We start from the raw sequence: 23,717 nt of genomic DNA, 5'->3' as shown, positions 1-23,717 counted from the left end.
GTGGTGTAACCTGCTTTACAGCAACCTCTATTGCTTAAATAACATAAATCCCTAACACTCACTTTACAATCAACAAGTTACAATTTATTTATCAAACTCTAACAGTGAACAAATTAACTAAACTATTAACAAACCAAATAAAACCCTTCTAACTACTGACTATTCCTGAATCAAGCAAGATTCTAATGGTATGCTGTTCCAATGAATGCAAGTCTGATTCAAAATAAATTTAGTCTCTCCAAATTACTGCCAACTTACGTATTTTCCAGAATGTTCTGTGCCTTCTCCATTGACTCTTCTGTCAGGAATATTAACTAGTTATGCCATTGGTACTGTTGTTATTTAGATGTTGCTTTCTCTAAGACACAGAGGAGGCTGTGAGAGCCAATGATTCTCCCTTGAGAGCTGAGGGCAGTTTACTCTGGTGGATGGCAGCTAGCTCTAGGATCTTTATCCAACTGTCCCATTTTTTATACCCTTGATGACACATCAATATTTCTTACAATAGGATTGGTCCTACATTGTCAAAACCATCAGACTTGAATTTAACAGATTTCTGGTATCTAAGTAGCTGGTTCAAATTGATTCGCTAAATTTAAAAGCCTGTTGTCTTGGTTTAAAAAAACTGCTGCTTGGCCAGCTAACCATGGCCTTTTGATACAAACGTTTCAATTCAAGTGCTCTCTGTGCACTTGCAAACGTTCAAGCTGCTGCTCACTCCATTTTAAACCTCTTAAGCGAAAAAAATGCATGATTCTTTAAAGGGCCCACGCAATGCTTCCCCCCAGCGCTTTACAAACAAAAAATTTTAACTTCCTGCCTCCCAATCTACAAGTATTCTACCCAACTTTGCAACAATATGTACTAGCGTCTATTGAAAATTTGACTGTTGCACAAATAATGCTACTTCTGTGTCATTATGATACATGTATTTAGATATGTTACAAGTTTATACAGCTTTTTCTTTAGTTTTGAAACCCTGTTCCAACTAAGACTAATCACAGCTATCTCAGTGATTGCAAGAAGTATTATCCCACTCAGTGCTGTGCTGCATTGAGAAGCAAAGTAACTTTAAATGAACAAAGATGCAACGCATTAAATTGTCAAAGTAAGTTTACACAAACATTTAAAAAAGAATAACATTACCAATTCCAAACCCAATATTCGCTGGAGTATATGCATTGTGTCCTAGATGATAACCCTTTCATGAGGTGCACAGAGATTTCACAAATGAACAGCTTGCTAGATAGAGGCTTGCTGATGGATAAACAACAAGGTTAGCTCATGGGAAAACTATATTTACTGCAGATTACTGTCTTAGATGCCTATTAAGTAATTGTTGTGCTGATTTTTAAATAATCAACTGCTGGAGGCTGAGTATCAATTTTTACAATTGTTATACTTGAGTAATACAAGGATGGTCTGCCTAATTTATCAAACTAAAGAAACACTCGACAGCACACAGAACAGTTGATTATCCTTACACCATGAACATCCTCTTATCAGCATTCCAATGTCTCTTCAAACATAACAAATAAAACAGATGTTCCTCTAGGTTATAGGTTAAGGTGATACAGTCTCCTCCACTCAGCCAGGGAGTAAGCAATCACTCTTGCCCTTGATAATGCTGACTCTTCTTTTGTCAATGGTTGTCCTACACTGTCTCCTCCCAAGCCATTGTTAGAATGTTCTCATTTTCTGAAGAAGGGTCCCGACCTGAAATGTCAGCTTTTCTGCTCCTCTGATGCTGCCTGGCCTGCTGTGTTCCTCCAGCTCCACGCTGTGTTATCTCTGACTCCAGCATCGACAGTTCTTACTACGTCATTAACACTGTCTCCCGTTTACACAGATGCCTACAGGCATCCTACGAACATGAGACTCAAAACTATCTCCATGCAAAATTGAAGCCTGCATTCTACTTCTATGATGAAAGTATCATTAAGTAAAAAAAGTCTAAACTTCCCCCAAAATAGCCATTCGACAATAGTGTTTTGAGTGTATTTGTTGTTTTGCAATTATTTGTGTGGGTCACTGCAAAATTCATATACGTTTTTCAAAGTTTTCGATCTCATTCACAACATCAAGCTTGACAACATGAACTTGGAGACCATTGTAAGAAAATCTCCAAAAGAGAGTAAGTGTTTGAGCATCTGGGAAATGAAATAAATGCTTTGATCTATTGAATATTTGTGTGGACATTAAGTAGCTAAAGAAGCACAGTCAGTACTTAGAGTCAGTGGTAGAAAGATAGTTGACATTCTATTTTAATTGCTGAAAGAATTTAACAATTGCAATGAATGGATATTTGACTGCATTCTTCAGCTGCTCTCTGAATTTAGTCTGGGTCACTGCATAAATAAGGTGTTGGTGCAGGTACTCAAAAGCTGTAGCTAGATTGTTGAGTGATATACACAGGATCATAGGGACCTGTGTAAACATAAATATTTGTAATTCGCCAATAAACGAAATAAATAATATTCGTTAGCCATAACATTATAAAACTACCAGATGTAGCAAGGAGTAAAACTATGGATTTCCTGTGATTCTCCATCTCTGGGTCCATGTGATTCTCATTCTTGCTGTGATCCAGTAGCTTCTTGCAGATTCTGCTGATCACTAAAATGTGTCTGACAGTCAGAGCATTGAGCAATAAAATCAGAATGAATGGTAGGAAAGGAGTTAATATAATACTGAGGGAGTCAAATGCTACCCAGGCAGTTTCAGTGAAAAAGCTTGGTGTTGCAATGGAACCCCAGAAGCACATTGTCAATTATATATTCAGGTTCATATGCAAAGTACCAAGGAATATTTTTCAGGCAGAACAGCACAGTTACTGTTGCAGTAACCACAGTCACAGTTTCGTCTGTACAATATATTGTTTTCAACTTATAACAACAAATTGCAATAAATTGATCAAAGGTGAAAGCGACTGTGAACCAGAATGAAAGGTCTGTGGCTGCAGAAAGTAAAACGTGAGCAAATGAAGTTGCAGGAGTTGTGGCCAGATATGTATTTGGAAAATGAAAAGGAATAACTGCAAACAAAAACACATCAGTGAAAACGACAAGTAGATCTGCCACTGCCATGGCCACCAGGTAATGGGTGATACATTTAGAAAGTCTGCACTTTCCTTGAGACAGGATCAGAATAGCCACTGAGTTAACTGTAATAAATAGAGAAAACAGAATTATGGGTTGTCATTTCCTGGAGCACAGGGATTAAATTGGAACATTGATACATCAAAAGAGAGATTGGCCAGTGAGCACATCAGAGCTCATTCTGTCATTGAATTAGTTATGACTGACTAATACCTTACCATCATTTTTCTGCTTCAGTTCTTTGATTTTAAATATTATTGACTATATCTATCATTACTATTTGTGAAAATGAAAATTAACTTTACTTGATAGTTTACTGGGAAGTGAACTGAAGGCATTCACCATCCTTAACATGATGTTTAAACAACCTTACTGTAATATTTTTATTGTGTCCCCTTGTTCTGGAGTTTTCAGTTCTTTCTATCTACCCTATCAAATACTTTGCTCACCTTAAAGATTTCAACTGATTGGTTTCTTAGAATTGTATATGCAAGAGGATAAAAGGTAAGTTAATTGAACCTTGGTTCATAGTTTAACATTTTCATCACTAATACCATTCTCATTGTCCAAAATCCATTGCCTTGATCTCCATGGATACTGGTCACCTTAAAAACTAAAATTTACAGTGACAAACTCAAAGGATTGTACAAGATGTCATGTTTTAAGATGTTTAGTGCAACAATGAGACAAAAATTAATATTAAGTAAGCATTACTTAGCAACTCTTTACATGTCCTTCCAGCACCCTCTGTAAATCTTGGTCTTTAATATTTCACAAGCCTCATTCCTTTGAACCAGAAATTTGTGTTCATCAGTCTTCTGCTTGGTGAATAAATTGGAAAGAGTTCTTTTTGTCCAGCTCCACAAAACAGCATGTGTGGTGGGGTTTCTTCACTGAACTCTCCCTGCCTGACTCTGAGAGTCTGAGTCCTGGGCAACACCAAGACCGCTCTCTCTTTCTCTGTGTTGATATGATTCTTGTTGATGTTAATAATCAGCAATTTGGAATTCAGAGTGGCACTTAGGTTAGTCATAAGTCTTAATTTGTAGTTTGACTTGAATAAAAGAATGCAAATTTTATGCACAAAATGCATGTTCAAATTTGTAAGACAATTGAGAAATATCTTACCATAAACAAAAAAAATTCAATTCTTTCTCCAGTAATATCATCGGCGGTAATTAAGTTCCACTGAAGTATCCCTCCTATTGTAACACTTCCATTTTTAGTTCGATTCCCTTGGACTCCTAAAGCAGCATATGATTCTTCCCAATTCTGATGGCCCAGATACTTGTTCTCATATCTGATACTTTTACTAGCTTGGATGACCTGGATATTTCTTTCCAGTTCAGATACCTTTTTCCAGCTCTAATATTTCTTTCCAGCTATGAAACATTTTCCCAACTCTGGTGGCCTGGATATTCATTTACAGCTCAAATACTTCTTCCAATCTCTGATGGCCTGGATACTTCTTCCTGAGTTTTGATGGCCTGGAGACTTCTTGCCATTTATAATGGCCTGGAGGCTTCATGACAGTCTTGATGTTCTGAAAGTTTAAACCAATATCATCATCTGTTTCTGTTGGTCATGAAAGTTAACTTAAAAGACAATCAGCAATTAACTCCCCATGGAGCTGAGTAAGTTGCTTAACTTATGTCACTTGCTTTGTTGGGAAATCTGTCTTTAGTCCACTGTCAAAAATGACTTTATGACCTCTGTTTTAAAAACGCCAACTTCCTTCACAGAACTCAAAGCTAAATTTTATTTTTCCTCCACATTCAAGGTCCAAGTTCTCAAATAATAACAATGTATGACAACCTACACCACAGTGTACAGGTATTATAACTGCGATATGACTTTGAATAAGTTTCAATTTGAGTTTCTGCTCAATAGCAAGCTTGTTAAATGTGTTTCTCTCCGGGGTGAGTTAGTACAAAGCCACTTTGGTTATTGCTCTGCATATTTTGTCCCATTTCCTTTTCTATGCTACTCTATTTCAGCTTGAATCAAAGGAGAAAGTTTAAAACATAATCATCTTATCATGTTCAATGGTCCAAATGATTTCCAATTGATGGCCTGTGCAGCTGTAACCCAATCACTAGTATAGATTCCATTAGTGACTTCTGTATCTCTGTCTCAATTTCTCTCTTCTCATCCACAGTTCTGAGTTTGTCTCCATTTAGAAATACTGAAGTATGGTCTCATAACCCACTTCCTAAACTCCATTTGCCACTGTTCTCCTCATGTACTTAATAAATTAATGTCCCTTTGCAATTTCCTGATCCTATCTAATTTAAGTCACTAACAAATTGTAAATACACAGCTCTCTACTGCAACAAGGGACTGTTGTGTCTCAGTGGTAGTGTTCCTACCCCTGGACTGAGAGTCCTCAGTTAAAGTCCTACCTGCTCCAGAGGTGTGTAATAACATCTCTGAACAGGTTGGTCAGAAAAAAATGATTAAATTAAAGAAAAGTGAAGAAAGAAGGAACATCGTGAAAAGCTGAGAAACTCCTTTATACATTGTCTTCTCAAAAGTTCAACCAGTTAAAAATTACTGTACATTTGTAATTGTCATTCCAAGTAGGGATCCAAATTTCAAGTGATACAGATAATGACCTGAGAGACTGGAAATTGCAATCAGTTGATTGTACTGAATAAGGAAATGATAACCTTGGTTTTAAGAGACCGTGGGATTTCTGGATATGGTCCCAAAGACCCAATTTCTTTGAGGCAAATTATGTGGAACGTACTGAAAGTCTTGAATTTATATAATCATTCACAACCTCAAGTCAGCCTCAAGTTCTTTTCAGCCAATGAAATGCTGTTTGCAGTGAGGTCGCTGTTATAGGAAGCTCAGCAGCTAATGGGGATGAAGCAGGCTCTTTCAAATAGCAATGTCATTGTGGTGTTAGGGTTGTGATTGGAGAATTACAATGACAATAAAGGTTTGTAAATTGGGGAGGACTGAACAGTTGAAGAGATGTTGCCCTGGTGGGTTAACTACTGATAGGGAAGGCCAGTTCAGCTGTTCAATGTATATCCCAGAGATAGTAGGAACTGCAGGTGCTGGAGAATCCGAGACAACAAGGTGCAGAGCTGGATGAACACAGCAGGCCAAGCAGCATCACAGGAGCAAAAAGGCTGACGTTTTGGGCCTAGACCCTTCTGGTCAAGGGAAAGCTGACAAGTGGCAAGTGATATTTGCACCACACAAGTGCCAAGGTATGACCATCACCAATAAGAGACAATCTAACCATTGTCCCTTGACATTCAATGGTTTTACCATCACTGAATTCCCCCACTATCAACATACTGGGAGTTACCATTGACCAGAAACTCAACTGGACTCACCACATCAACACATTGGCTACAAGAGCAGGTCAGAAGCTAGGAATGCTGCGCCGAGTATCTCACTGCCTGACTCCTCAAAGCCTGTCCACCATCTACAAGGCACGAGTCAGAAGCGCGATGGAACACTCCCCACTTGCCTGGATGAGTTCAGCCCAACAACATTCAATAAGCTTGACACCATCCAGGACAAAGCAGCCCACTTGATTGGCACCACATCCACACGCATCCACTCCCTCCACCACCAACGCTCAGTAGCAGCAGTGTGTACTATCTACAAGATGAACTGCAGAAATTCACCAAAGATCCTCAGACAGCACCTTCCAAACCCACGACCACTTCCATCAAGAAGGACAAGTGCATCAGACATATGGAACACCACCACCTCCGAGTTCCCTTCCAAGTCACTCACCATCCTGACTTGGAAATACATCGCCGTTCCTTCACTGTCGCTGGGTCAAAACCCTGGAATTCCCTCCCTAATAGCACTGTGGGTCAACCTACAGCAGGTGGACTGCAGTGGTTCAAGAAGGCAGCTCACCACCACCTTCTCAAGGGCAACTAAGGATGGGCAATAAATGTTGGCCCAGCCAGCAATGCTCACATCCCACAAATGAAGAGAAAAAGAAAATATCCTTAAAAAGCTATGTTGCAATGTGGGGTCATTTTGCTCTCAGCATTTCTGATCAAGATTCCATAATAATGGTTACTATTGAATTGTGCTATGTAATCATTAATATGATATTTCCTTATATAAATCTTTCTTTGATTAGCTGCTTGTTGGACCTGCCTGTTTTTAAGAGATACAAAATGGCTGGAATTTAAAACCTGCTTCAGTCACCTGTTTTTAAGAGACACAAAAATAGCCAGGCTTTTTAAAAAAAAGCTTCCCTCAGCATAAGTGAAAAACCAATGGTGCCTTTGAGAAAGTGTCTTTCCAAGGCAGAAGGGAGCATTATCTAAACAACAAATTACAAGAAACATTCAAGGATGAAAATGTCAAGGGTAGGTAACAAAACGCAGAAGAAATAATGACATTGTAACTGAAAAACTTTGAAAAATCACTACAATAAGTAATTAATTCTAGGCTCATTAAGCATGTGTTCAGTCATAAAAAATAAACATTAAGGATGTGTTCAATCATAAAAAACAGCAGCTAAAGTTATCTTGCAGTAATTAGCTGTCCCTTTGAATCTATTTACGATATTAATAAGTTCTAGTTAAAGATTCTTTAAATAATCACCGAGATAGATTTCAACTGTTATAAAACAAGAACAGTAAAGAGATGCCTGGCATATCTTGTCTGATTACCTTAAAAAATTGTTAACAATAGAAATAAGCATAAAAATTATTTTTAATATTATGAGTTTTTATAAATTAACGTTTTCGTAAATCAACTTTTTTATACAAAAAGGCTAATGGAATTTGATAAGAGATAGCCAGCACAATGGACAATAGAATTCAAACAGTCTTTAGAGATAAGCATGATCAAAAGAGGACAAACAGTAACTTTAGAATGCAACATAGGAAGATCCCAAGGCCTAGAGTTGGCAATACTTGTTAAACATGATAAAAAAAGCTAAGAACTTGGGTTGTCCATAGAAGGTCCATCATTGATCAGGTGTTTTACAAGACTGGTCCCAGAGAAGGGAAGCAGAGCGTGCAATAACCATGTTGTGTATGATCATTGTAACACAAAATGTATAAAAATACTGCTTTTTACTGTAAAGTCGGAGTGTGTCATTGGTCTCTCTTCTGATCTGAGCTGAATATTAAGGAAACGATTATGTTTTCATGTCAAAGCCAGATTTGAGAAAGATCCTTTGGCCCTCTCCTGCACTAACCGGTTTTGGTTTGAATAAAAGTCCACTGTGTGCATAAATCTTGCCTGACTCCCGAGACCCTACCCCCCATTGGGGGAATCTTGCTCCGACACTGCCGAAAACAACTAAACCAATTACGACTCTTTTGGTGTAATAACTGAAATCTGTGGTCAGCAATTTAATTTTTAAAACAGAACTTTGAATAAAGGAAAATTAATTTGAAAGTGATGTGGGCAAATTTACATGTGAAGACTTTTCCACTGACATTAAATATTTAATTGTCTTACTACTAATGCCGAGAACAGCAAGAACAGGGTAGTAAATGTCTTCAATCTGAGGAAGTAGTGTTGGTTCACGCATTTTCTGAGTTCTGCTGATGCAAGAGACTCCACCTGATTCTAAGATCCATTGAGAGTGGTCACATATTTATAAAGGTGGGATAGCATCAGTGAGATGTCAGTTACATCATTATTCAAATCAGTTACAGTTAACTCAACAAACAAGTGAAGACATTCACCTGAAAGCTCAGTTTCTTATTACACTAAGTGAAAAAATATGGCCTAGAGTTTATACTCCTCTGAGCAAGATATTGAACCAGAAGGATTTTCTTTTGCTGTATCAATGGAAATTTAGTTTGATTACACATTTGAAAGTATTCAATTTGAAGTATTTTATAGTGTGATTTTTCAAGTTTTAGGAGTACAATATTTTCATAACTATGAATTTCACCAATTGCTTTTAATAAAAATGCAATAATAAAAGATAATAATGATGTCATTTGGGACAATTCCTGAACCAATGTTTGAGTCAGTTGGTTGAATAAGGAGAGACAAGAGCTGATAATGACCCAACCCAGAGAAAGGGGGAAGTGAAATGATTATCGGACTCTTCACGATTATTCAACAGAACACTATCCAAATGGGATCTTTCCAAATAGCCATCAGTTCTAGTCATAGAATCCTAACAGCGTGGAAGCAAGCCATTCAGCGCATTGAGTCCACACCAACCTTCTGAAGAGCATCCTAGACCAACCCCATCCCTGTAACTCCACATTTTCTATGCTAACCCACTTAGCCTGCACATCCCTAAACGCAATGGAAACCGGAGCACCCAGAGGAAACCCACATAGAAGAATGTGCAAACTCCACAGACAGTTGCCCATGGCTGGAAACGAACACGGATCCCTGCACATTGAGGCAGCAGTGAGAATCACTGGGCCACCATGCTGCCCTTGAAGATTCCTGGGAAAGGTTGTGTCCATTATGTGACACAGTCTTATTGTGTGGAGTCAAAAAACTGTACAGTTTGCTCTCGTTTGACTAATATGAAAAAAATCACATTCTGGATCTTGTAACTAAAGGATGCCTTTAAAGGAATCCTGGTGTCATCAACTCAGTGGCATTTTCTGACCACTTAGATGCAGTTATACCGTGAGAATCTGGTCTGTGCAACTAACAGCAGCCTCTGTCTGTAGGTGACTGACCCATTTACGATGGGAGAGTGCCATATACCAGACAGACTGGAGGGTACCTACTTAGTGCATGATACCGTTTTTTCTGAGCAGACTCCCAGAAAAAAATAGCACTTTTGGCTATGAAGAAGACCACCCCAATACCAGAGGTGTATACAAAGGCTTGCATGGGTTTCCTCCCAGTGCTCCGGTTTCCTCCCACATTCCAAAAATGTGCAAGGTAGGTGGATTGGCTATGCTAAATTGCCCATAGTGCCCAGGGATGTTTAGGTTAGGTGGGTTAGACATGGGGAATTAGGGGAATGGGTCTGGGTGGGATGCTCTTCGGAGGGACAGTGTGGACTTGTTGGGCTGATTGGCCTGTTTCCACACTGTAGGAATTCGATTCTAAGGAACTAACTTCAAAAGGACCTCTACAGGCGACCCTCTAAGATGTAGACGATGAGAATTGTTTTCTCTCAGAGGGTCTTAAGTCTCCAGAAAGCAGTGGAGGCAGCACTGTTGCATTTATTCAAGGCAGTTTGATGGATTTTTGATGGACAGGAAAGTGAAGCATTATGGGGACAGAAAGGAAAGTGGAGTTGAAATCCACATCACCAGATAAGCCATGATCTTATTGATTGGCGGTACAGGCTCAAAGGGCAGAATGGCCTACCTCTGCTCCCATGTCCAAAATTCCCAATTTCACCTCATTCAAGACAGATACAATGAAGGTGTCCTGTGCCTATGATGCCAATGGGTCTCTGTCTTGGATGAGATAAAATGTCCTTTTGATAAACATTGGGAAGAGAAAACCTTTTGCCACAAACCCCGTTCTGCACCCCGGTCACTCATGTAGCCAGTTATCAACTCTGCCACTCTGAGTTGTGCCACTGATCCCTTTCCATCATCGGGGTATTTGCTTTCAGTTCTGGAGAACTTCATTCCTCTTTCCTTGCCTCAACCTAACGGCTAATGAAATTTTCCTCCATTGCTTTGTCCATTCGAGACTTGATGAATCCAATGCTCCCCAGCAGCAGATGTACGGTCCATATCTTCACACCTCACACCTTGTACTTCACTCTTCTCACTCCTATCCTGCTAATTCACATTAGTCTTTGATCTACCAATGCTTCAAACTGGAACTAGTCATTCCTATGATTTTTGCAGCTTTAATATAGCTATCTCTGTCACCTCATACCTTTGCACCTTCGCCCAAAATTCCCCTTTGCTCCGATTTGGGTCTTTTGTGTCCCCTTCCCTTTGACACACCTTTGTCAGCTGAACTATCGCTCACCTACACTGAAGACAGAAGACTTTCCTTCCTCAACCTCTTGGTATTTATACCACCATCTCTGTTTTAAACACTTTTATGAAAACCCATTCCTTTGTACTAAGCCTTTGGTCTCATCTCTGAATAGACCAGGATTTAAACACAAATCCGAGGCTGACATTTCTCGGCAATACACTTAACCAACAAAAAGTAACACAGAAACCGAAAAACTGCCGAATGGAAACAAAAACAGAAGTTGCTGGAAAAGATCAGCAGGTCTGGCAGCATCTATGAAGAGAAGTCAGAGTTAAAGTTCCATAAATTAAATAGGATCGACACTAATTATCTCATTGATATCTGTAACACTTTGTTGTGTAGAAAATGACTCTTTTATTTTCTACAGTCCAACACTGAGGCACCTCAGATGTACTTTGTGGACGACAAAGGATTTTAGGGTATCCTGAGGTTAGGTAATGTGATACATTAATGTAAATCCTCCGTTTTCCTTTGTAGCTGCGTTACTAGCTCCTGTAGTTAACCCAACAGGTGCCCAGCCCTTACTGCCCACGACAGTACGGGGAAAACAAAATGCCAGGACAGCAAGAGCTGTAAAGCAGCAGTGAAGTGTATCTTGTAACTGTAGAAAGAGAGAAGAGATTATTCTAAGAGCAACAAGATTTTAGAGCTGTTGTTTTTGGATTACTAGCAGATGGCAGCAGCAGAAGATGAATATTCCTGAAGATCATGTACTGCATTAACTGAAGCTAGACTAATCACTGTCACAACATTAAATAGCCCCCTGTTTGTAGTTACATATTTTGCTGCTGTACAATTTTAGACCTGGAAGTCAACTATCTCTGTTATACTCTAGACATGAAGTTAGCATATCTTTGAAGGTGAATGAAATAAATAAACAAGTAGAAAGGCCCCTCTTTGTCCATGTCATTCAGCCAATTTCCTAATGGGGTCAATAATTTTCCCTCTGTTCCTGTGATCTTCAGTTTTAATTAACTGTGACTAATATGCCATCCTGAAGTTTACAGAAATACCGCTACATTTCCTTGACCACTAGCTTGTTTAATTAAAGTTTTCAGACATGTCCTAGCTCTCTCTGGCTAAAATTGTTTGTAGTGTTCACTCAAACCAGAATCATAGACTTCAATAACTTACTGTTAGCCTGATATATTTCTAAATTAGTGCTCTCCTTCTCCCTTATTTCATCAATTGCAGAATGCTGTGTCGATTTAGGGCCAGAGAGCATAATCTCAGAATAAGGTGTTGCACATTTAAGGCAGAGATGAGGAGGAATTCCTTCTCTCAGAGCGTACAGAATTCTTTATGTCAAAGGCCTGTTGAGCCTTGGTCATTCAATGTATTCAAATTGAAACAGATGGAGTTATAATCAGTAGGAGAATCAGCGATTATGTGTAAAAGGCAGGAAAGTGGAATTGAGGATTATCAGATCAGCCAAGACCTTGTCACAAGGCAGAGCAAATTCGATTGGCTGAATGGCCTACATCTGCCGCTATGTCTTATGGCGTTTAAATCCCTTGCAATATCTTTCCAAGTTGTTATTTTCTAAACTTTGCTGTGAAAGTGAGAAGAGAATTTTGAAGCAAAATTGATGAAACTGGAACATGTTACAGAGGAGAATGGGCAGGGACAGGTAAAATATTTTCGGTAGAGCAAGGAATAAAGTTCAACGTGGCAAGTACTATTTCAGATGACGGTCTTCCAGGACAATCTGATGTGTGCACATTTAGAAGGAAAACAGGGTCTGCCGGGTTAGGGAGCCATGTGCCTGAAGGTCATAAGTGGACAATTTCCAAAGGAGATGGTCAATGCTGGACTGTGATGAAATGTCAAGAGATTACATAAGCGGAAGCACTGTCACCAGAGTCAATGACAGAATGACAGCTCTGCTTCTAGATGAACTGCTTCCACTATTTTAATAATTTACCAATTGCAGTGAATAGGTGCTTGACTGCATTCTTCAGCTGCTCTCTGAATTTAGTCTGGGTCACTGCATAAGTACAGGTGTTGGTGCAGGTACTCAAAAGCTGCAGCATATAGCTAGGTTGCTCAGTAATATACATAGGATCATGGGGGACTGTGTAGTAAAGCCTGTCAGTAAGCCAGCGATAAAAGGAAATGCCTACATTTGATATCCATAACAGCATAAAAGTGCCTGATATGATGAAGAGTAAAATGATGGATTTGCTGCGGCTTTCCATTTCTGGGTCAGTGTGATTCTTACTTTTGCTGTGATCCAGTAGCTTCCTGCGGACTCTGCTGGCCACTAAAATGTGTCTGACAGTCAGTGCATTGAGCAGTAAAATCAGAATAAATGGGAGGAAGGGAGTTCATATAATATTGAGGATATCAAAGGTTACCCAAGCAGCTTCACTGAAGAAATTCACTGGCAGGCTGTAGCCCCAAGGTACATTGTCAGTTACATATTCAGGTTCATATACAAAGTACCAAGGAATGTTTTTCAAACAGAAAAGCACACTCGCTGTTATTATAACCACAGCCCCAATTTTTTCTATGCAATATCTTGTTTTCAACTTCTGGCAACAAGTTACAACAAGCTGGTCAAAAGTAAAGGAGACTGTGAACCAGACAGAAATATCTGTGGCTGCATAAAACAGGATAAGCAAAAGCAAATGTGCTGGATTGGTGTCCAGCTAAGTCCCTGGGAAGTAAAATGAAAACACTGTAAATAGTATTACATCGGTGAAAACGACCAGTAGATCTGCCACTGCCATGGCCACAAGGTAGAGAGTGATACATCCGGACAGTCCACATGTTCCATGTGAGAGGATCATAACAGCCACTGAGTTAACTGGAATACATAGAGAAAAAAAAAGCAAGCTTAAAGTTTTGATTCTCAGAGGTTTTAAGAGTAACATCACCACATAAGGGCTGTCAGTCCATTGACCTTGTTCAACCAGATCATTGCTAATCTATGTCTGAACATTGTTTATTTGCATTAGATCCACAACCTTCAAAGCTTTGTCTGAAAACAGATATAGCCTCATTATCACAGAACTGATTCAGAACTAAAGGAGGTCACAGTCTCTTATGTGTATGCCAGCTTTTCAGTGGAACAATTTACCTGGTACCATAGTTCTGCACACTATTCCTTCCCAGATAATAAGGCAATTCTCTCTTAAACACCTCACTGAACTTGTCTCCAGCACACTGTCAGGCAGCACATTCCAGATTACTTTGCTCATTGCCTTAAATATGTGCCCACATATTCTCGATCCTTCTACTGATGGAAATAGTTTGTCCTTTTGCACTCTGTGCAGACCCCTCATGATATCGAACACCTCTGTCAAATCTCCTTCTAAAATTCTCTTCTCTTCTTTTAAAAACAGTCCCTTCTTTTCCAATCTGTCCATGCAACTGAACTTCCTCGTTTCTGGGCCTGTCCTCCTGTATTTATCCTGCACTCGCTATGATGCCTTCACAATCTTCCTAATGTGTAGAGCACGGAACTGGATGTAATAGTCCATCCAAAGCTGGAAGCATTATATTGCCTGTCCATATTTATCCTACCAAATTATATTCCCTCACACTTGTCCGCATTAAAATTCATTTTCCACTTGACTGCCCATTACAGAAATCAGTCCACATTCTTCTGAAGGTTCACATTATTCCCCTCACAGATCATGTTATGTATCAATCAATTGAATAATTTGAAATTGGGCTTTTTACACCAAGGCCTTGATCATTAATATTTAAAAATATTTAAAAAGAAGAAATGTACATGCATAACATATTATAGAAAGAGGCAAAGATCCAACACTGACCCTATGGGGAACTCCAATGCTACCTTTAATCTCATCTGATAAACATCCATTAACCACTACTCATGTTTTCCTATCTCTCAGCCAATGTTGTATTCATGTTGCTACTGTACATGCAGTGATGCCCACATCCTGCAGACAAATAAGAAGGCGAGAAAAAGCCTAGAGTGAATGCTAATCACTGAAATTGGAAGTCACTCAGTGTTTAAAGAAAAATAATTCATTGGTGGCTGGGCTACCATTTATTGCCCATTGCTTATAGTCCTGACAGCAATTAAGAGTTAACCACATTGCTGCGGGCCTGGAATCATACGTAGATCAGACCAGGTAAGGATGTCAGATTTCCTTTCTTAAAGGACATTAATGAACCTGATTAGTATTTATGACAGTTGACAGAGTTTATACAATGGACATTGGCCCAGCTTCTTCTTCCAGATTTTTAAAAAGAAGATTGAATTCAAATTTCACCAACCACCAGGGTGGAATTTGTACTCATGTCCCAGAACATTAGGCCGGGTATTCCAGATTACTTGTCTCGTGACTTTACCATTATGCTACCGCCAGCCTTTAAATGATCAAAGAAGAAGTTTACAGAAGCAAAAAGAACAATTCAAAGTAGCTCAGACAAACCTATGTGTCACAAATTATCGGCTTCTATGAAGTGGTTAAGATGTTTACCAAGAACTCCAGGAAAGTAAGTATCTTCTATCTGATGGAGTATTTTTGGTTCATGCATTTTCTGTGAGACATAACAGTTTTTGCTGGTGCTATAGGCAACACCTTTTCCTGTTTGATACATTGAGAGGAGCCTTGTGTTTATACAGGAGGTAAAACTCCAGTGAGATGTCAGTTACACCATTATTAATATTCATTACATTCAATTGAACAAGCGAGTGCAATCATGGGGAAACTGACATGGTAACGATGGGATGAAATATAAATAACTATTGCCTTCTGCAGCATAAAGCAATATATTCCACAGGAATTATCATTGAATAGAGCCCTGGGTCATGGCCACTCTGAATCTATGAATGATGAATGAGTATTGCCCCTTTTTAGTTTTTGAGCATTTTAATCTATAAATAACCAGTAACAAAGCTTTAATCTTGAACAGAGTAAAGATTAATTTATTGCACCAGCATTACTGGAAGTTCATAGAACCCATAGAATCCCTACAGTGTGGAAACAGGCCATTCAGCCCAGTGGACCCTCCAAAGAGCATTCCACCCAGACCCATCCCCCTACCCTATTCCTGTAACACTGCATTTCCAATGGCTAACCCCCCGCATACTATGGGTAATTTAGCACATTCAATCCACCTAACTTGCATATCTTTGGCTATTGGGGTAAAAATTATAAAGTTAATACAGGCACACAGGTTTAAAAGTAGGAAAGGATAAAAAGTGACTTTTGAAGCTGAAAGGAAGATCAGTCTTTAAAATTGTTACAGGTCTGTTTCTCCTTTGAAGATTCTCTTCCTGAAATGAATGGGGTGAAAACTTGAGGTCAGCTGATTCAGTAGCTGTGTTGGCTTCTGTAGTTGAATCATCAATCGGGCTCACTTAGCAGGTTGACAGAATTTGGGAGAATGAGAGGTTTCCTGTTCCTTACTAGTTCATCGGATAAGACATTTGCAGATTGCCTGGACTTTTCCAGGAAAGTAGCATTTGTCTTCTTCCCTGTCCTCCCTTTGGCTGAGAACCCTCTCCCTAATGGAGTCTTACAGAGTTCCTTTGGAGGAGTTTACTCAAAATGGTTGCTCATAACCTGTCCAAACAAGCTTTACAATGGCTACTATCTAGATATGGCTGAATCATGCTTCCTTGTTTGCTATTGGGTTAACTCACTTTGTATTGGAGTCAAGGTGATTTACATTTTATGAACTGTCTTAGCCTTTGGCCTGGATGGCCTCCATTATCATGTCATGGTGAGCTTTGAGGCATGATTCACACCTTCAAGGGATTCATAATCAAGGCATTTCTGATGATCTCTGGAAATGTTCATTTAATTTCAAAAAGTCTCTTGTGATTACTTCCTGAGGTATGTACAGTCTGCTGCTAATACCAGCTGAAACCCACAAGATTAGTCATGTGACTCCTAGGAGCCATTTTATACGATTGTTGGTGTTAAACATGGATTGGCTTTATTTACAGAATATATGATAATATAATGACACAGATGTGACACTTTATGAGAGAAATATTTCAACCAAAAAATAATCAATGGTCTTGACTTTTTCAAAATAAACTATTTCCTTCCTGTTAAAAATTAATTATCAGACAATTTTAAGCAATTCCTAATGTTTGCCTGGTGTACTTAGATTGGAAGCGTTAAAAAAAATAATATTTTCTGTGCATTACAAACAAATTAAAAGGGTCTGTTGGATTTGTCAATTCCAGATGCAAATACTCACATACTTTCCCTGACGGGATGCTGATTTTCACGTTCATCACACTTCAGCTTAACTGAAAACCCACAGCCTATATTCCAAACTGCAAGAAGATGCTTACATCATTCTCTCCATTCCCATTGATTTGCATTGTCCTTCCCTCTTCCCATCAATCATGTTAGAATGATGTCCCCATGTCTAATTTCTGTTTTTATTTCTGTAATGACTACAACCACCCAGGAATATCATTATCTCTGAATCTGTTATTTTGTACATCCATCCTTCTATCATTTAAATAATATTAACCCTAACCCTCCTGAAAAAAATACTTTTGGATATCCTTCAGAATATCTCTTTTAACTCTGCGATGATTTTGCTCAATTGTTCTTCTGTAAAGAACTTGGGATGTATTTCCACGTCAGATAAATGAACTCTTATGCTGAAGACAAGAGGGCGACAATGGAGAGATAGAGATCAGTGTGAATATTTGGTGTGTAAGGGAGAAAAGAAGTCTGCTTCCTTAAGTACAAGGCCAATAAGGCATGGCTGGGACAGGGGTTGATTGCTGTGATCAAGGTAGAGGCCAGAGGTCATGCTTTGAATTTATTAAAATCAATGTTGAGTCAGAGTGACTGTAAAGTGTCTAAGTGCAAATTGAGGTGCTCTTCACCCAGCTTGCAATGAGACTATGTTATGCATTGAAAAATTGCATTGAGATGTATATGTGAGAGATGTACTGTTAGCAGAGAGAGTGATAAAAAGGACAGCTCTAATTTATTTTGTCCTACTTTAATCATTTCAGTAATTTTCCAATTGACGTGAATGGGTATTTGAATGCATTCTTCAGCTGCTCTCTGAATTTAGTCTGGGTCACTGCATAAATACAGGTGTTGGTGCAGGTACTCAAAAGCTGCAACATGTAGCTGGATTGTTCAGTGATATACACAGGATCATGGGGACCCGTGTAACCAGAAATGTTTGAAATTCGTGCATAAAAGAAAAAGCCCACATAAGTCATCCATAAGAGTATAAAACTGCCTGATATGGTGAAGAGTAAAATTATGGATTTCCTGCGGCTCTCCATCTCTGGGTCAGTGTGATTCTCACTCTTGCTGTGATCCAATAGCTTCCCACGGATTCTACTGGTCACTAAAATGTGTCTGGCAGTCAGAGCATTAAGCAATAAAATCAGAATAAATGGGAGGAAAGGAGTTAAAATAATACTAATACTGTGAAATGCAACCCACATAGTTTCAGTGTAAAAATTCAGCGATAGGGTGCAGCCCCAGGGTACATTGTCAACTACATATTCAGGGTCGTATACAAAGTACCAAGGAATATTTTTCATGCAGAACAGTACACTTACTGTTGTAATGAACAGATCTGCAGTTTTCTTTGTGCAATATTTTGTTTTTATCTTCCGGCAACAAATTACAACAAATCGGTCAATGGTAAAGGTGACAGTGAACCAAACAGAAATGTCTGTAGTTGCAGAAAGCAGGACATGTAAGAGGGAGCGTGCTGGTGTGGTCTCCAGGTAAGTACCTTGGAAGTGAAAAGGAATAACTGTAGACAATATCACATCCGTGAAAATGACTAGGAGATCTGCCACTGCCATGGCCACCAGGTAGTGGGTGATACATTTCGAAAGTCCACATTTTCCTTGCGACAGGATCAGAATAGCCATTGAGTTAACTGGAATAGATCCAGAAAAAACAAATAAAGGAATTAAATATAAACATCTCAGATGATATGTGAGTCATAAACAATTTTTATTTTCCCAATCAGATCTTTTCATAATCACAAACATTCTAATTAGTTGACCTCTTAATTTTTCATATTCGGGTTATTGCAAAGCCAGCCAACAAAAGTTGTGTTTGTAATTTAGCTTTATTTACACCAATGCATCTGTGTTTCACCTTCCACAAGGCCAATCTATGCTTCCTGACATAAACAGGTCAGAAATAAACAGAATCTTCCCAGTATGGTCTGGAACTCTGTGCAGATATCACCTCACTTGCAGCACCAGTGACCCAGCAATCTTGAGTCTGAGGATAACATTACATTAGATTTTTCAATACTTTTAGCTTTCAGCACATGCCAATTTGTGCATTCTGATTTCAAATTTCTCTTTTTATCTAGTGTTTGTAGTCTGACCCCCATAAACCCCGTTTATAACAATTTCAGTCTTCCATTTAATAATTTTTATTGTCCCTCTGAAACTTACTTCTCCATTCTGATTTAATGTAGTTCCAACCTTATACATGCGGCTCTCTATTCCATAATCCAAACTTTTAATAGATACAGGCAAAGATCTGAGACATCCAGATGTGCCATATTAGCAACCCTCATAAAATGTTCAATTCTGTTATTTATCAGAACCTATTTTCAAATCTAGTTGCAGACAGGGATCCCATAGTCCTAAAAAGTAAATAGAGCGGTAGGAAATGACAGCAAGTGCAATTGTAGCTGAGCTGTTAGGAGAATATGGGACAGCAAGAAATGTGTGGTCATTTTAAAAGAAAGTACTTGTGTTTACGTTGCAACATTCCTGCTCTTCATAAAGTGCATTATGGCCAACTGAGTTCAAATTTTACCTTTCTATTCTAGCACCATGTTCGGTGGTATATTTTGGCAGTGTAACCTCTCAGTAGAGTCGTAGAGTCATACAGCATGGAAACAGACTTTTCGGTCCAACCAGTCCATGGCGACCGTAATCCCAAATGAAACTAGTCCCACTTGCCAGCACCTGGCCCATATCCCTCCAAACCTTTCCTATTTATTAAGTTATCCAAGTGTCTTTTAAACATTGTAACTGTACTCGCATCCACCACTTTCTCAGGAAATTCATTCCACATGCAAACTTCAGTTTTTCAAAGAATCCCCTCTTCTCACAGTTTGCGGAGTGGTAATAACTAGTAAACAGATTATCATTCTCCTCTAAAATAACTGATTTATATCTCATTTCTATTGTACAGTGCTTTTTAAAGACTGTTTCAAAACTTCTGGCTGACCCTGGCAGGCATTCCGTAGTCTGATAAATTCTATGTTCTCGTGAAGGTCCAGTTCCAAGGCAACTGGATTACATTAGTATATCACCTGCTGTGTTGAAATGTTTTCACAATTTTCATTTTGGAAAAGAAGCAGCTAATTAGTGCATGGAAAGCTTGCACACATAACAATACGATAATGAGAATGAATGCTTCACAATATCAAGGCAACTGAATAGTTTACAATTGTGTCAGGATTTTCTGACTCAGAGACCGTGAATTTTTTGTGTGTCTTTTCTAATTATAAAATAAGAAAAGAACTGTTCCAAAACCAAAGATTGCAAAGACTGCTGCATGGTTTGAAAGGAAGTAACTTGATCCTCATTGTGAACATGTTTGCACAGCTGTGGGTTAAGGCAATGGTTGCAGATGCACTGAAATTGAAGAATTGCATACAAATGAGCTTTTGTTGCAACAAAGTGCAAATTGCTTTCTGGACTTGTGACCAATTAACATGGTAAAGCTTTTTTGCTTGCCAACAATGATGTGGTTAGTTCTCAGATAGCTGAACACCCTACAGCTCTGGATAAGACACAGATAAACCTTTAGACCACCACCAGTTTAGGAACTGTCATTCTCCATTCTCTGCAGTAAACCACTTTGAGCCTGATGAATACCACTTCTTCTTTCATTTAGCAGTTGCTAATAATCAATATGTTATATTTATAATCAATGTGTCATAGACCTTTTATCAAAGAACCAACCACCCAGTACCTCTTGCAAATGAGCAGAAGCATCTGGAAAAAGGATGACCAAAAGCAGATGGTAATCAGCAAAAGACCTACAAGACCATAAGACCATAAGGCATAGGAGCAGAAATTAGGCCATTCGGCCCATCGAGTCTGCTCCGCCATTCCATCATGGCTGATAAGTTCCTCAAACCCATTCTTCTGCTTTCTCCCTGTAACCTTTGATCCCCTTGATAAGCAAGAACCTATCTATCTTAGTCTTAAAAGTACTCAATGACCTGGCCTCCACAGCCTTTTGTGTCAGTGAATTCCACAGATTCACCACTCTCTGGCTGAAGAAGTTTCTCCTTATTTCCATTCTAAAAGGTGTTCCCTTTACTCTAAGGCTGTGCCCTCGGGTCCTAGACTATCCTACCAATGGAGGCATCTTCCCAACATCCACTTTGTCCAGGTCATTCGGTATTTTGAAAGTTTCAATTAGATCACCCGTCATCCTTCCAACCTCCAATAAGTATAGTCCCAGAGTCCTCAAACGTTCCTCATATGTTAAGCTTTCCACTCCTGGGACCATTCTCGTGAACCTCCCCTGAACGCGCTCCAGGGCCGGTACATCCTTCCTGAGATATGGGCCCAAAACTGCACACAATACTCCAAATGTGGCCTGACCAGAGCCTTATAAAGCCTCAGTAGTACTTCCGTGCTTTTATATTCAAGTCCTCTTAAAATAAATGCCAACATTGCATTTGCCTTCCTGACTACTGACTCAACCTGCAAGTTTACCTTGAGAGAATTCTGGACTAGAACTCCCAAGTCTCTTTGCACTTCAGACTTCTGAATTTTCTCCCCATTTGGAAAATAGTCCATGCTTTTATTCTTCTTACCAAAGTGCATGACCTCACACTTTCCCACGTTGTACTCCATCTGCCACTTCTTTGCCCACTCTTCTAACCTGTCCAAGCCTTTCTGCGGCCTTGCCACCTCCTCAATACTACCTGTCCCTTCATGTATCTTTGTATCATCTGCAAACTTAGCCAGAATGCCTACAGTTCCTTCATCTAGATCATTAATGTACAAAGTGAAAAGTTGTGATCCCCGTACTGACCCTTGAGGAACACCACTTGTTGCCAGCTGCCATCCTGAGAAAGACCCCTTTATCCCTACTCTCTGCTTTCTACCAGACAGCCAATCTTCTATCCATGCTAGCACCTTGCCTCTAATACCATGGGCCCTTATCTTACTCAGCAGCCTCCTGTGCGGCACCTTATCAAAGGCCTTCTTGAAGTCCAGATAGATAACATCCATTGGCTCTCCTTGGTCTAAGCTGCTCGTTACTTCCTCCTATCATAACAAATCCTGCAGGCAGGAATAATATTTGAACCACTTTCCCAGTTTTCCAAATATCATAGCCCATGGTATGTGTACGTGTGTATGTGCGTGCATGTGTGTGTGTGTATGTGTGTGTAAGGGAGAATTTGTAATAGGTTCAGAGTTTTAAATAGTAGTGCTATATGTGACAGCTTCTAGCCATTTACCTATAGCTAGAGTCTAATACTTGTAATAAGTAGGCATTCCTGTTAAATACAGAAACCTGGTCAGTGCTTTCTGTCAGCCTGGAAGTAAAGACAGGTAAATGGGAGAATTTATCATTCTTTAAGAAGTTTTTTTTGCAGTGGGGCTTTATTTTCAATGCTCTACCCGTGTAAGGCATGATAGTTGTGGAGATATATTTTGAAAAAAAACTATAATTTGTACAATGAGTAAAGAATAGAATGAATCTCAATAAGTAGCAGTGTGAAAGAATCAAGGGAAGAACAGGTGAAATCACAATATTTACTGAAGAACGTGAACTTCAGAATCCATTCAAATCTGCTGTCAAAACTGAACTGAGGCTGTATAGGGGAAGCAGGCAGACCTGGCAATGGATCAATGGTTGGGAGGTGTTGATGTATTTTACATTTGGAGAGGAGATGAGAGCTGAAGAAGCGCAGTCCAGGTGAACCAGGTAATTTTAGGGTCGGGCCAGTCTGCCTGCTCATTGTGTTCTCCTGATAAACTAAAAGGCAATTGAAATTTTGGGAAGAAGACTATTTGCTGCATATATTTCTGGTTATAAATTCACACCAGCATTTAGAATTGAAACTTCCAATCTAAATATTTTTCATGAAATTGTCTGATGTAGATAGTTCCTTTCGTGCCTTGTTAATGAAACAATTTAATCACTCCAAATGCTTTTTGAGAAAACATCTGTCATTTTGCTGATTGCACATTTCAGTTAGAACAAAATAAGATTTGAAACAAAACTTTCTAAGCAAAGCAATCAAAGACAATAGTTCAATTTATGGGTCAAAAGATATTTGCTTCCATGAAATTGTTAAATGTCTTACCGAGAACTCCAACAACTGCAAGAACAGGGTAGTAAACATCTTCCACCTGATGGAGTATTGTTAGTTCACGCATTTTTCTGTGAACTGAGAGGTTTTCCTGCTGATGCCAGATAATAGCTTTGCCTGAATACATGAAGCATTCGGAGGAGCCTCGTACTTATAGAGGGAAAGACGACAGATACCTCATTTTTTGATATCAATCACAGGTCATTGAACAAACAAGTAGAGACAATCATGCGAACTCCCACATGAAACTCATGACATTAGCTATAATTAATTGGAACATACACTGCCTAAAAGCATGATATTCATTAACAAGAGATAACAAGGTGTAGAGCTGGATGAACACAGCAGGCCAAGCAGCATCAGAGGAGCAGGAAGGCTGACGTTTCGGGTCTA

General features: G+C 39.1%; 1 protein-coding gene across 1 annotated transcript; it reads right to left on the bottom strand.

The window, feature by feature from the left end:
- Nucleotides 1-17,988: 17,988 nt before the first annotated feature.
- On the bottom strand, nt 17,989-18,882 carry LOC125483791 (probable G-protein coupled receptor 139). Its single transcript, XM_048600473.1, has one exon. It carries the CDS (start codon nt 18,880-18,882, stop codon nt 17,989-17,991), a length of 894 nt encoding a protein of 297 aa, XP_048456430.1.
- Between the last annotated feature and the right edge of the window lie 4,835 nt (nt 18,883-23,717).

This window comes from Rhincodon typus, chromosome 8 (genome assembly GCF_021869965.1).
Source record: "Rhincodon typus isolate 14 chromosome 8, sRhiTyp1.1, whole genome shotgun sequence".
Taxonomy (NCBI): Eukaryota; Metazoa; Chordata; class Chondrichthyes; order Orectolobiformes; family Rhincodontidae; genus Rhincodon; species Rhincodon typus.
This window is presented reverse-complemented; position numbering and strand designations above follow the sequence as displayed.

What these genes read in the sequence shown, in the direction of transcription:
- LOC125483791 (XM_048600473.1), bottom strand. Translation starts at nt 18,882, where the DNA reads ATGGCTATTCTGATCCTGTCGCAAGGAAAATGTGGACTTTCGAAATGT.